The 13,863-nt window shown below is 35.6% G+C and overlaps 1 protein-coding gene across 2 annotated transcripts in view; it reads right to left on the bottom strand.

The window, feature by feature from the left end:
* Positions 1–13,863, bottom strand: part of LOC149808193 (uncharacterized) — a 110,786-nt gene that overhangs the window by 46,343 nt on the left and 50,580 nt on the right. For both annotated transcript variants that reach the window (XM_089974509.1, XM_089974518.1), the window contains 2 exons: positions 9,125–9,322; positions 1,325–1,443 (listed from right to left, as the gene is read on the bottom strand). In XM_089974509.1, coding sequence (XP_089830635.1) covers positions 1,325–1,443; positions 9,125–9,322 — 317 coding nt within the window. The remainder of the gene's footprint in view (positions 1–1,324; positions 1,444–9,124; positions 9,323–13,863) is intronic.

Here is a 13,863-nt window from a genome sequence, read left to right as displayed (position 1 = left end):
AGGCTACTAAACATAATGGGCAATAATGTTTTAAAAAATCAAGGGACTGAAGTGACTTGTCAATATGCACATTTCCAGGTCATGCCTGAAGTATTTACTAAGTTTCATGGCAAGTCCATTTAAAATTGCAGAAGTAGATGTGTTAATGAGATTGTGTCATACACTGCATTATGCTACAAAGCAATATCTCTAAAAACAGGATTGGAGCAAAGTGATTTGTTTCATATGGGAATTTTTAGGTCATGATTATAGTACATGTATTAATAAAAAGTTCTCATACACTTGTGTCAGACACTGCTACAAGGCAAAAGGGCAATAACTGTATTACACTATATACCAGAGAAAAAGAAATAAGGGAAATTTATTCTTCAGGTATTAGATGTGTCTACATGAAAGACTGAGGTAAAAAAGTAATACCATTTTTTTAAGCATATTATCAAAAAATACATCTGCACACATTGGAATTAGAAGTATGCTTATTAAATACACATGCTCCACCACAGTGCCTGAAATAACCTATATGAGAAAAAACCCAAGGTGTGATTGAAAGACACCATATCTACTCGCTTGTAAGTAAAGTCCAACTGCAAACAACAAAGATCCTGATCGGCCATGGCATAATGTGCCTGAAGATCAGGGTCTATATTATTTGTTCTACTGATTACTCCTAACAAACTGCACAGACCCAGATCTGCCGTAGCATTATGCGTATCAAAAAGAAAAGTTACACATGGAACATACATGTCCCTGGAGTCCATCACTGTGTCTGAGACTTAGCCTGTGGTTCATAACTTGGAATCTATCAAGATCCCTGCTCTGTATGCATATATACATTTAATAGGCATGAAAAAATCAAATTTATGCATGTAGCTGACATTGGCCTTAAAGGTGCATTCTTACCTTCAAAAGCTTAGAACCTACTGACATCCTCACCGTATAACTACGTACATATTTACTATGCATGCACATCCGAACTGATATTTGGCCCTGGGGCATTCCTTATCCTCAGGAACCTATCCAAAAGGCTCAAAACTCATTGTGGAGGTCGAACTGGGAAGAGGGGGGCATATGTTTTACAAGCACAGAATTCTAGTTATGATATAGACACTATTTAAATAGAGGCACTGAAGACGTAACTATAGAACAGATTGTAATGTTGTTTCTCAGTTATAATATTATAATCAATGAAAATATTAATAGCAAGTGATAATCCATAACATTTGTGAGTGGTTAAACCACTTGCTTTGTATCTCTGTAGTCTGGGATTCAATATCTGAAACCGATACTATCTTGACCTGTAATGTTAATAAACTAGGTAACTTACATTGCAGTAATCCATGTGCTGTGAGTCACATTCATTACTTCTGCAGAATTCAGTCATGTTTATTGGTGTTTCACAGTTTTTTCCTGTCCACTCCGGCTTACACATCAGAGTGTAATATCCTGTAAAATAAATTGTCATGTACACAGTTTGGATGACTAATATATAGGCTTATTACATATAATGTAATTAGAAACAAATAAAGCCTGCATTCAGAGTTTCGTGTGCCTGCAAATTTGTAATACTTTCTATTCCCTTTGTTGAGATGCAACATTGTTACTGTCATCAACACAGTTCTTGGATTAAGGCATTTCAGTACACTGTTAATGTTGTCACTGATGAGGATGACTGACAATAAATTGCCCTGACATATGCCCATCTCCAGAAGAGAGCTTTCATAAAGAGGGCTGCTTACCATAACTCTGAAGTATCTAGCTTTCAAAACACTGGAAATCAATTTGGGTAGGTAGCCCTTTGACCTAGGTTGAATAGGTCATTAGTTAATCTGTACTTCCACCTGGTCTTGTAAGCCTTCTCCAAGTCAAAAATGCTATGTGTTCTTTCTTTCTTTATGAAAGCTTCTCTAATAAATACTTCGTCTGACATGATAGTCTATTGTCAAGTCTATTGTCAAGTCTGAACCCACACTGAATGTCCTATAGTAGTTTGTTGGATTCAAGATGCCAGAGTAGCACTGTGTTTATAATGTTTATGGTTTTGCAAATACACCTTAATGCTATAGGATGACAGGGTCTGTTTTGTACTTTCCAAGTTTTGGTACTTGTATCACTGTTGCTTCTTGCAAAGGCTGTGGGAAGTTGCCAGTTTCAGAAATTTTATTCAAATGTTTAGCAGTGTATTTAGAGCTGTGTCAAAATGATCGATCTTCAGATTTTGTAATAGGAGTATTGGACCCACTTTGTTGTCAAAATGATTGACCCTCAGATTTTGTAATAGGAGTATTGAACACAATTTGTTGTCAAAATGATTGACCCTCAGATTTTGTAATAGGAGTATTGGACCCACTTTGTTGTCAAAATGATTGACCCTCAGATTTTGTAATAGTATTGGACCCACTTTGTTGTCAAAATGATTGACCCTCAGATTTTGTAATAGGAGTATTGGACCCACTTTGTTGTCAAAATGATTGACCCTCAGATTTTGTAATAGGAGTATTGGACCCACTTTGTTGTCAAAATGATTGACCCTCAGATTTTGTAATAGGAGTATTGGACTCACTTTGTTGTCAAAATGATTGACCCTCAGATTTTGTAATATGAGTATTGGACCCACTTTGTTGTCAAAATGATTGACCCTCAGATTTTGTAATAGGAGTATTGGACCCACTTTGTTGTCAAAATGATTGACCTTCAGATTTTGTAATACGAGTATTGGACCCACTTTGTTGTCAAAATGATTGACCCTCAGATTTTGTAATAGGAGTATTGGACCCACTGTGTTGTCAAAATGATTGACCCTCAGATTTTGTAATAGGAGTATTGGACCCACTTTGTTGACAAAATGATTGACCCTCAGATTTTGTAATAGGAGTATTGGACCCACTGTGTTGTCAAAATGATTGACCCTCAGATTCTGTAATAGGAGTATTGGACCCACTTTGTTGTCAAAATGATTGACCCTCGGATTTTGTAATAGGAGCATTGGACCCACTTTGTTGTCAAAATGATTGACCTTCAGATTTTGTAATAGGAGTATTGGACCCACTGTGTTGTCAAAATGATTGACCCTCAGATTTTGTAATAGGAGTATTGGACCCACTTTGTTGTCAAAATGATTGACCTTCAGATTTTGTAATAGGAGTATTGGACCCACTTTGTTGACAAAATGATTGACCCTCAGATTTTGTAATACGAGTATTGGACTCACTTTGTTGTCAAAATGATTGACCTTCACATTTTGTAATACAAGTATTGGACCCACTTTGTTGTCAAAATGATTGACCTTCACATTTTGTAATACAAGTATTGGACCCACTTTGTTGTCAAAATGATTGATCTTCAGATTTTGTAATACGAGTATTGGACCCACTTTGTTGTCAAAATGATTGACCTTCACATTTTGTAATACAAGTATTGGACCCACTTTGTTGTCAAAATGATTGACCTTCACATTTTGTAATACAAGTATTGGACCCACTTTGTTGTCAAAATGATTGACCTTCAAATTTTGTAATACGAGTATTGGACCCACTTTGTTGTCAAAATGATTGACCTTCACATTTTGTAATACAAGTATTGGACCCACTTTGTTGTCAAAATGATTGACCTTCACATTTTGTAATACAAGTATTGGACCCACTTTGTTGTCAAAATGATTGACCTTCAGATTTTGTAATAGGAGTATTGGACCCACTTTGTTGTCAAAATGATTGACCTTCAGATTTTGTAATACGAGTATTGGACCCACTTTGTTGTCAAAATGATTGACCTTCAGATTTTGTAATATGAGTATTGGACCCACTTTGTTGTCAAAATGATCAACCCTCAGATTTGACTTGCAGAGAGATGGAGATGTTTCCCAAGTCCTAGAGGTCTGGGAATATTATTTCTTAAATATCTTGGAAATTAGTCACTACCAAATGGTTATTTACCAACTTCCCAAGAGACATCAAGTAAAAGAGATTGAATGCAGATAGTCAAATCTAAGGACAAGTGGGATCATCTAGCATGATAGTCAAATCTAAGGACAAGTAGGATCATATAGCAGGATAGTCAAATCTAAGGACAAGTGGGATCATATAGCAGGATAGTCAAATTTAAGGACAAGTGGGATCATATAGCAGGATAGTCAAATTTAAGGACAAGTGGGATCATATAGCAGGATAGTCAACTCTAAGGACAAGTGGGATCATATAGCAGGATAGTCAAATCTAAGGACAAGTGGGATCATATAGCAGGATAGTCAAATCTAAGGACAAGTGGGATCATATAGCAGGATAGTCAAATTTAAGGACAAGTGGGATCATATAGCAGGATGCATATATGCATATTATTTATCATCATCAAGGCAAGGAATGTTTTTGAAACAGTCTTTTATCTTCTTCTCTCTCTAGCTGATATCTTTACAGCCCCAAAGTGTATGGTGCCATTAAAGTCCTCAAGCAAAACAAAAGGTGCAAGTAACTGATCAATAACATGGCCAGGATCAGAGTGATTTGCTGGAATGCTTGGTGGTAGATGTATTAAACATAGTGATAGAGTTGTACGGAATGACATATGAATAGCTACGGCCTGTAAAGTAGTACTGAGATGAATCTGGATGTGAGATATTTTTATCATTTTTTATGTTGGACACTCCTCCAGCAAGTTTATCAATAGTTCTTCAAGTCTTTAAGTTTAACTTGATTGTTTTGTTTTCACGTTTCCCGAACATAATCAGTTTTGGGTCATATTATTGAAGTAGATGATTAATTTCATCAAAATTTGCCTTTAATCCTCAGTAATTCCATTTTCTATTATGGTGTGTTATGTATATTTAATTTGCAATGTTTGTTACTCATTTTTTATTTAGCATTTTTTTATTTCATTACTATGGTAAATTTTATGTTGGACTTGACCTTGTACCAAATCAATTTCATTTTCTACTTGTCCTGAATTATTGACTTTAGTTGTGTAACCAATATGTTTATCTCAATCTGAGTCTAGAACTTTGGAAATTCCACACGAAATGCTGGGTTGTTTACATTTTATGTCATAATCTTAGTAATAGACTTCTAATCAATGTCATCTAAATCATCTAAATCTGAGCTTGACGGGATTTATAAACTTCAGAAACGAGGAGCACATGTAATTTTAGATGCATGATCTGTTGATCATCCCTCAAAAGCATTATTTATGGAACTCAAATGGTTTACAGTATATGACAGGACAGATTTTCACAAGGCAGTTCTTTAATATAAATGTCTACATGGAACTGCACCAGAGTATCTTCAGGACTTATTCAGGCCTTTTTCAACACAATACTAGTTGAGATCAATATCACATGGAAACCTTCTACCATCAAAACCAAGAACAGAGTAATTTAAAAAGAGCTTCCAATACTCAGGTACAGTTATGTGGAACAAGCTTCCACTACTGTATTTAATAAAAGATATCATGAGCATGTATGTGCTTCTAATAGATAATGGAATTTAATGTTTTAATACTAAACATGTTAAAATACACAGTAATTATTGCTATCTTCATATAATGTGCATTGTTATACTCTCCTTAAGAGGTCCTCAAGGGAGAATAGTCCTTGACTAATGAATCACCCTCTATAAATAAAGCATTATTATTATTATTATTATTATTATTATTATTAATTATACTAAGATTTTTTATGTTATAAACATTAGGATCCTTCTAAAAGGTTTTTTTTCATTAGGTAATGTTTCTTTAGAGAATGCTAAATTGTGATCTGAGGTCAAGTAGAGGACTACATAATCTTGTTTTCCTAGAAATTATTCATTTGTCTTTTAAGATCATACCAAAATCAGTTGTATTATTGTTGTGTCCAGTAATTCATTTGTGCTGGAATTTATTTGCTCACATTATTTACTCACTGGAAATACAAAGTGCTCTTCAAAAAAGTAACATTCTTAGTATCAGAGACTTGAATTTATTGCAAAATTTCAAATAAGGATATATTCCTGGATTGTATTATTGTGATCCAACAAAAGACTGTTGGCACATGACCAACACTTGGGCCACCACAAGCACATCAACACTTCCAGCACTGGATTTAATTTGGATTTCCACTAAGTTTATTCAGAACTGTTATCATTAGGACTTGTCTATAATTCTAAGATTATTTGGGATTTAATTCGCAATACTTCTTTTTTACATTTTCACTCTGCATTCTATTTAAATAAATTATCTGTTGAATTTTACAAAGCTTTTTGCTTTTCACACTTTTCTATTACTTGTTCTAAGACCATAGAGTCATAATAGGTGTCATACGTATTTATGAAAGTAATAGAAGTATGTGACTTCTGGGGGATTACCCTGGTGCGATATCATGGTGCCCTCCAGCGTCTACCAAACTTTGGAGAGTCTAGACTCCCAGACTTATTAAACAACTTGATAGGATCATCAGATCAATTGGGAAGTTAATACATTTTTTATTCATCTCTTTGTTTGATTTAGACCACTGGCACCAGCCGTTTGCTACTCTTTTGGTGTCAGATTTAACCAGTTTCTCAGTAAAAGAGTTGAGAATCTTTTGTGTTACACTTATTCTATGTTCATTGTGGCCAGTGTTTCTTAATCTTTTTGTGGACTGGATTTTGGTGGTTTTTCATTTGCAGCATCATATGTCTTAATTGCTACTTTGTCACACTGATTATTTTAGTCATCTACTGTGTTGTTGGTTTGTTTACCTGCAAACATGTTTTGGTGACATCACAATACTGGGGCAGAAGACAATAGCAACAAAAAAACTTATTCCACCTATATATATATATATATATATATATATATATATATATATATATATATTCCAGGTAATTTTGAAAGAAGAATCCATATCAAACTGAATTCCCAAAGTACCCTCTTTTTTAATAATTTTTAAAGAAACAACCCCAGAAATGGGCCAAAGGAAATAAAATAAAGCCTTACTGCAACAAGAACAAATCTAGCAAAGTTTTAATAAAATCATCAAGTATTATGGGAGTAGAACAATGATGAGCTAATTTATTAAAATATTCCATTTTTTTGACAATTTTTCAAGAAATGGACCTGTGGTAAAACATAAAACATTATGTCACAGTTACACCAGCCACATATATAGCCTACAATGTTTCAATTAAAATATTTCAACCTATACAGCTGGAAAAGCAATGATGAGTTGAATGCTCAAATTACCACATTTTCTCCCAAGATAGGCCAGAGGAAAAAGTAAAACATTATTGAGGATCAACACCAACCCTACATGTAAACCACAAAGTTTCATAAAAATCCTCTAAATGGTATGTGAGGAGAATTGGTGACAAGCTTTGATATTGATTGACAAATGAATACACAGGGGACCCACAATAACTATGCTTTCATTGAATTGTGGTGAAAATAATTTGCAAAATATTTCATACACATTGGTTCAGTTTTTTTCAACATATAAAAATTATGTTTCAAAACTTAATTATAATCTTCAGTTAGTAACCAAAACACATCCCTGTACCCACCCACCCACCCAGTACCATAATAATAGTCTGTATATCTAAGGGAAAGAATGGATAATTTACTAAAGTTATCTGGATACCTAATTTCATCTTTTTACACCAAAACATAGGTACAGGGTGTGGATCTCAACAACGTCTACGCTGCAAAATATTATGCATATGATAGAATAGAGAGATCATCTTTGGACAGGTCAGGAGATTGGCAAACCTTGGCCAGGAGTTTTAACTTCAAGTGAAGAAGAATTTTAATTGACCTGATTTTTAACACGTAATGGAAACATGTAAATAGAAACATTTAACATGTAAATGAAAAAAAATTGCTATTTAACAAAAACAATTTTACCATCGCATCACATAAGTCCTTTCACAATAGGTAATTTGTTGCCATTCATACTCTATACTGCATGTACTCATTTATAAGTAGAGACCAACTGCAAACTGCACAGACCCAAATCTGCCATCACATAATGCGCTGGTCAATCTGGGTCTGTGCAGTTTGTTAGGAGTAATCTGTAGAACAAACAATAAAGACACTGATCTGAAAGTGTATTATGCTACAGCAGTTCAGGATCCTTCTTGTTTGCAGTTTGACTTGGCTTATAAGGGAGAATGTATGGTACCACTCTCCTTATATGTGGACAAGAGGAGGAGATCATCTGTTGTTTCTTAATTCCAGGTTTCTTCTGGAGTTAGCCTGAAATTTCCTATGAACACAAGATGTCCTTTCAGTGTCTGTATTGTAATGTGGCAATATTATTGCACCTTAGTCCACCAAGAAGTTAAGTTGTTTCCTGTCTGTGGGTTACTAAGATTTGGGTTGCTGACTGCTTGACATAACTTCTCAAGCTTGGCGCTATTTGGGTTGAATTTCAGAAGTTACTCTTAAAATTGACTTTATAGGAATGGCAGAATGCATATTCATGTCCCTTTGTTCTTGATTCTATCCCCTGAAATTCATGTTTCATCCATTAATGAACTGTTATATACTGATACCTGTTTTAATCCACCTGAGCTCTTTAGTTAAATATCTAATCCAGCCATAATCCAATTAATGTCTTTAATTCTATCCAAGTTAAATATCTAATCCAGCCATAATCCAATTAATGTCTTTAATTCTATTCAAATTAAATATCTAATCCAGCCATAATCAATTATGTCTTTAATTCTATCCAAGTTACTACTGATCACACAGAGTGTAATACAGTGATTACTTTTAGGTAATTGTCTGTTGAATGAGCAATTAGAGTTGTCATGCTTACAGTCATGTAAGCACAGGAAGTCTTTACTAGAAATATTTTACATGCAAAGCAGGGTGTAAATAAAAATGTCTGTTCCAAATTGTTGTTACCAATAATTTTGAGTATGCAAGACATTTCAGGGAGTGATGAGAGGGATGGGAGACATCATAGGTGGAAAACATTCCAGGTCAAAACGTTCAGGTGTGCGGGTTACCAAGGGATGATTATAACTGTATACCCTGGATTAAGACCCTGGGGTCCCATTCTGAAACCCCTGTCAGTCATTTGTTGAAATTAAAATTACTTCTTTCTGTTTCTATTAAATCATGATTCATACAAAGTGCACTATCTAAGGATCAACTTATTTCAAAATTTCTTAAGCCTCACCTATATTATCAGTACAAGAAATGATACGGTCTACAGCAACTGGTAACATATGAACGCAAGAATTTTCCATATTGTGCTCGCAGTGGCGGCCAGTAGCATCTTTCACACAGTCACAAACGGCAATTCCTGAGTTATTCCGACACTTCCCGCCATTATAACAGTAATAGTTGTCACAGACACTGATGTTACACATGGTACCTGCAAATAAAGATGTCAAAATTTCAGGAAAAGTCAAACAGGTAACCATTGATCCTAATGATCGGCTACCCAGGTACCTGAACAAAGGGAAATTATATTAAATGTGAACCTGAAATGCCAACGCCGAGAGTTATAACCATAATTATTGCTAATATGATTGGCAAAAAAGCACAATCTGAACAATTACAATAATAATCTATTATTAAATACCATAATTACAGAAAATGGTATGAAAAACATAAATTTGTTTTTCTATTTACCTGGATCTGCAGTTCATTAAAATTCTTGTCACAAATTGGCTAAATGCATGTGGATTAGTACAAGAATAAATAATTCTGCCATCACATAACGCGCTGGTTAATCTGGCCCAGACAAATAAAGTTTGGCATTCACGTTTTTAACACAGAAACCATTTGACCCAGACAAATATGGTTTGCAATGCATGATTGTAACACAGGAGCCACTTGACCCAGACAAATAAGGTTTGAATGCATACTTGTAACACAAGAGCCGTTTGATCCAGACAAATAAGGGTTGAATGCAAAATTGCTTGTAACATAGGATCCATTTGACCCTGACAAATATGGGTTGGAATGCATGCTTGTAACACAGGATCCATTTGACCCAGACAAATAAGGTTTGGCATTCATGTTTTTAACACAGAAACCATTTGACCCAGACAAATACGGTTTGCAATGCATGATTGTAACACAGGAGCCACTTGACCCAGACAAATAAGGTTTGAATGCATACTTGTAACACAAGAGCCGTTTGATCCAGACAAATAAGGGTTGAATGCAAAATTGCTTGTAACATAGGATCCATTTGACCCTGACAAATATGGGTTGGAATGCATGCTTGTAACACAGGAGCCATTTGACCCAGACAAATAAGGTTTGGAATGCATGTTTGTAACACAGGATCCATTTGACCCAGACAAATATGGGTTGGAATGCATACTTGTAACAAAGGAACCATTTGACCCAGACAAATATGGGTTGGAATGCATGCTTGTAACACAGGATCCATTTGACCCAGACAAATATGGGTTGGAATGCATACTTGTAACACAGGAGCTGTTTGACCCACACAAATATGGGTTGGAATGCATGCTTGTAACACAGGAGCCATTTGACCCAGACAAATAAGGTTTGGAATGCATGCTTGTAAACAGGATCCATTTCACCTAGACAAATATGTTTTGGAATGCATGCTTGTAACACAAGAACCATTTGACCCAGACAAATATGGGTTGGAATGCATGATTGTAACACAGGAGCCATTTGACCCACACAAATAAGGTTTGGAATGCATGCTTGTAACACAGGAGCTGTTTGACCCAGACAAATAAGGTTTGGAATGCATGATTGTAACACAGGAGCCATTTGACCCACACAAATAAGGTTTGGAATGCATGCTTGTAACACAGGAGCTGTTTGACCCAGACAAATACGGTTTGAAATGCATGATTGTAACACAGGAGCCATTTGACCCAGACAAATAAGGTTTGGAATGCATGCTTGTAACACAGGAGCCATTTGACCCACACAAATAAGGTTTGGAATGCATGATTGTAACACAGGAGCCATTTGACCCAGACAAATAAGGTTTGGAATGCATGCTTGTAACACAAGTGCCATTTGACCCAGACAAATAAGGTTTGGAATGCATGCTTGTAACACAGGAGCCATTTGACCCAGACAAATACGGTTTGAAATGCATGATTGTAACACAGGAGCCATTAGACGCAGACAAATAAGCGTTGGAATGCATGCTTGTAACACAGGAGCCATTTGACCCAGACAAATACGGTTTGAAATGCATGATTGTAACACAGGAGCCATTAGACCCACACAAATAAGGGTTGGAATGCATGCTTGTAACACAGATAAATAAGGAGGAGAATCCATTTTGTAACACAGGTGCATTTTTGCATGCATATGATCTAACCTGATAAAACTTTCATGCCATTTAAGGGATTTTTACAATGTTAATCATATTTTCACACTTTTCAGACTTTTATGACTTGTCAAAAGGACAGCATGTATGCCTTAAAAACACAAATTTTGTCACTACCGGCTCTTTTCAAAGACAGCAATTTACTACAAAGTTGTTTAGATATGCATTACTATAAAGCACTGCATGAGTTTATTGATCTAGCTGAAAGTACTAATTCTCTTATTTTTGCATTCAACATAACGCTGTTATACCAAAAAAAACAACATAAACCAGGCTTCCGATAATCGCATTATCTGTTGCCTAAGGCAAGTGAATTTTCAAACTGGCAAGCAAATATCCGGAGTTAATTACATGTCATAAGAGGTCATTTCTGCTGCTACAGATTAATCTTTTCGTGAGTAAATTCATCCCTATGTGTTTGAAATCTTGTGAAGAAACCAGCTGCAACTTCTCTAGGTTGGGCAAAAGGCCCAGTCTTGTCAATATGGACCAACAGCTATCCAGATATTGTCTCAGGGACTCTAACTGGCCATTGCAGACTAACTGGTCATCAAAATAAGGGTCCACAGTGACCTCAAGTGGATAGCAACTACTTGCATGAGTCTGGTAAAAGCTTTGGGTGAAGAATTTAGGCCAAATGACAGAGCAGATAATTTGAAAACTGCCATGACTAAGCAAACTAGAGGTACTTCCACTGAGAAGGAATGATAGAGATGCAAAGGTATGTATGCTGACGATTGGTATAGACCACCAATTATAGCATTCCTGATAAAGGCTGTGGTCTCCATTTTCTAGGGTTCCTCCTGCTCAAATATTTTTAAGGTGGAAAGGTCAGTAATTAAATTAAACTTTCCACCTTTCTTGGGAACAAGGAAATCCAGGAGTAGAAAGCAAGATATCGGATACTGAGCAACCTCTCTATTGCAGAAGGGTGTGTACCTGTGCCTTTAATCAAAGCAAATTCAGCTGGTGGAACCAAATGTGGGTCCTTACCTGATAAAGACATTCCTGGAACTGAAGTTAGTATCTTCTGTTTATAATTGAGAGGCCCACCCATAACCCATTATCCTTGAATGAACCTCTGAAAAGAGGGATAGTCAAGCATGTATGGGAATCAAAAGCGGGACACATCAGAGAATAGGGATTGAGTCCCTAGAGCTGCCTCCCCTTCTATAAGAGATGGGGAAGTTCCTACAAATTTTCTCCCTTTGCCTCTCTGACAACCCTGCCAGAGCCTGAGGGAGAGCTGAATTTAGGTTGCTTTTTTGGACTAGGGCTGTATGGCTTTGAAGAAAGTTTTTGAAGGCTCCTGGTGTCAAGTAGGATGATCCCACTTTTTGGTTGGTGTTGCTGATCCCTCTGGACATTGGAAGCCTCAGAGGTAGTGAAACCTTCAAAGAGTGTCTGGACCTCCTGTGGAACAGACTGCAGAAGATTCTTACTGTGATCCAGTGAGAACTTGGAAGTGTCCAAAGCGACATCCCTGCAGAGGCAGAGAAACTCATATGATAATGCCAAAGACATGGACAAGGCACGTCAGGATGTCATGGCCACTTGTTATGTATATTATGAATATTTCATTTGCATTGTATGTTAGTTTTGTATTCATTATATGCTATGGATAATTGTCTGTTGGACTTGACTTTGTCCAAAATCAAATTCATTTTCTACCTGACCTGAATCATCAATTTTGAAATTGTAAACATCTTTATCTGAATCTGAGTCCAGAACACTGGATATTCCCCTGTTCTTTACCACATTTTATACTAAATTTTAGTAACAGACCTTCTAATTATAACTAAGATTTTATCTTGTAAACATTTGGAATCTTCCAGAATGAAATTTTCCATTAGGTAATAGTTTCTTTAAATAGAAAATGCTAATTGCAATCTGGTCAAGTATAGGACTATACAATCTTGTTTATCTCAAAATGATTAATTCATGCTGTAAGATCTGAGCAGAATGAGATGTATTATTATTGTGTCCAGTATTTCATTTGGACTGGAATTTATTAACTGAAATTATTTATTTCAAGTTATTCTTCTCTGGAAATATAAAGCACTCAAAAATAATGTTCTTGGAAATAGAGACTTGGATTTATAATGAAATTCAAATAAGAATACATATTACTTGACTGTGTTATTGTGATTCATTGAAAGACTGTTAGCATATCCTTATGACACAGACCATCACAGGCACATCATTTCCAGCATTCGATTTATTTTGGAGTAATGAAAGTTTATTCAGGACTTTACTCATTAGGACTTGTGTTAGAAATTCTTGGATAATTTGGAATTTAATTCACAATGATTTAAGTTGTTTTTACATTTTAAACTTTTTGTTCTAAAAAAAAAAATTATTTGTTGAATTTTACAAAACTTTTTGGTTTTTGCTCTTTTATATTACTTACTTTCAAACCATTGAATCGAAATATCACTTCCTCCAGCAAGCTCTAAAGTACAATTGGTGAGAGAGACGCTGAAGGAGCTAGCTGAAAAAAGATCAGCATATGAGGTTATGCTGACCAGAGACCTATCCCTTAACACTAAGCTTATGCTGACCAGAGACCTATCCCTTAACAC

This window comes from Sinohyriopsis cumingii, chromosome 1, assembly GCF_028554795.1.
Source record: "Sinohyriopsis cumingii isolate HCF-2022 chromosome 1, ASM2855479v2, whole genome shotgun sequence".
NCBI classification, from domain to species: Eukaryota; Metazoa; Mollusca; class Bivalvia; order Unionida; family Unionidae; genus Sinohyriopsis; species Sinohyriopsis cumingii.
Note: the sequence above shows the minus strand (reverse complement) of the source record. Positions and strands in the feature narration are given on the sequence as shown.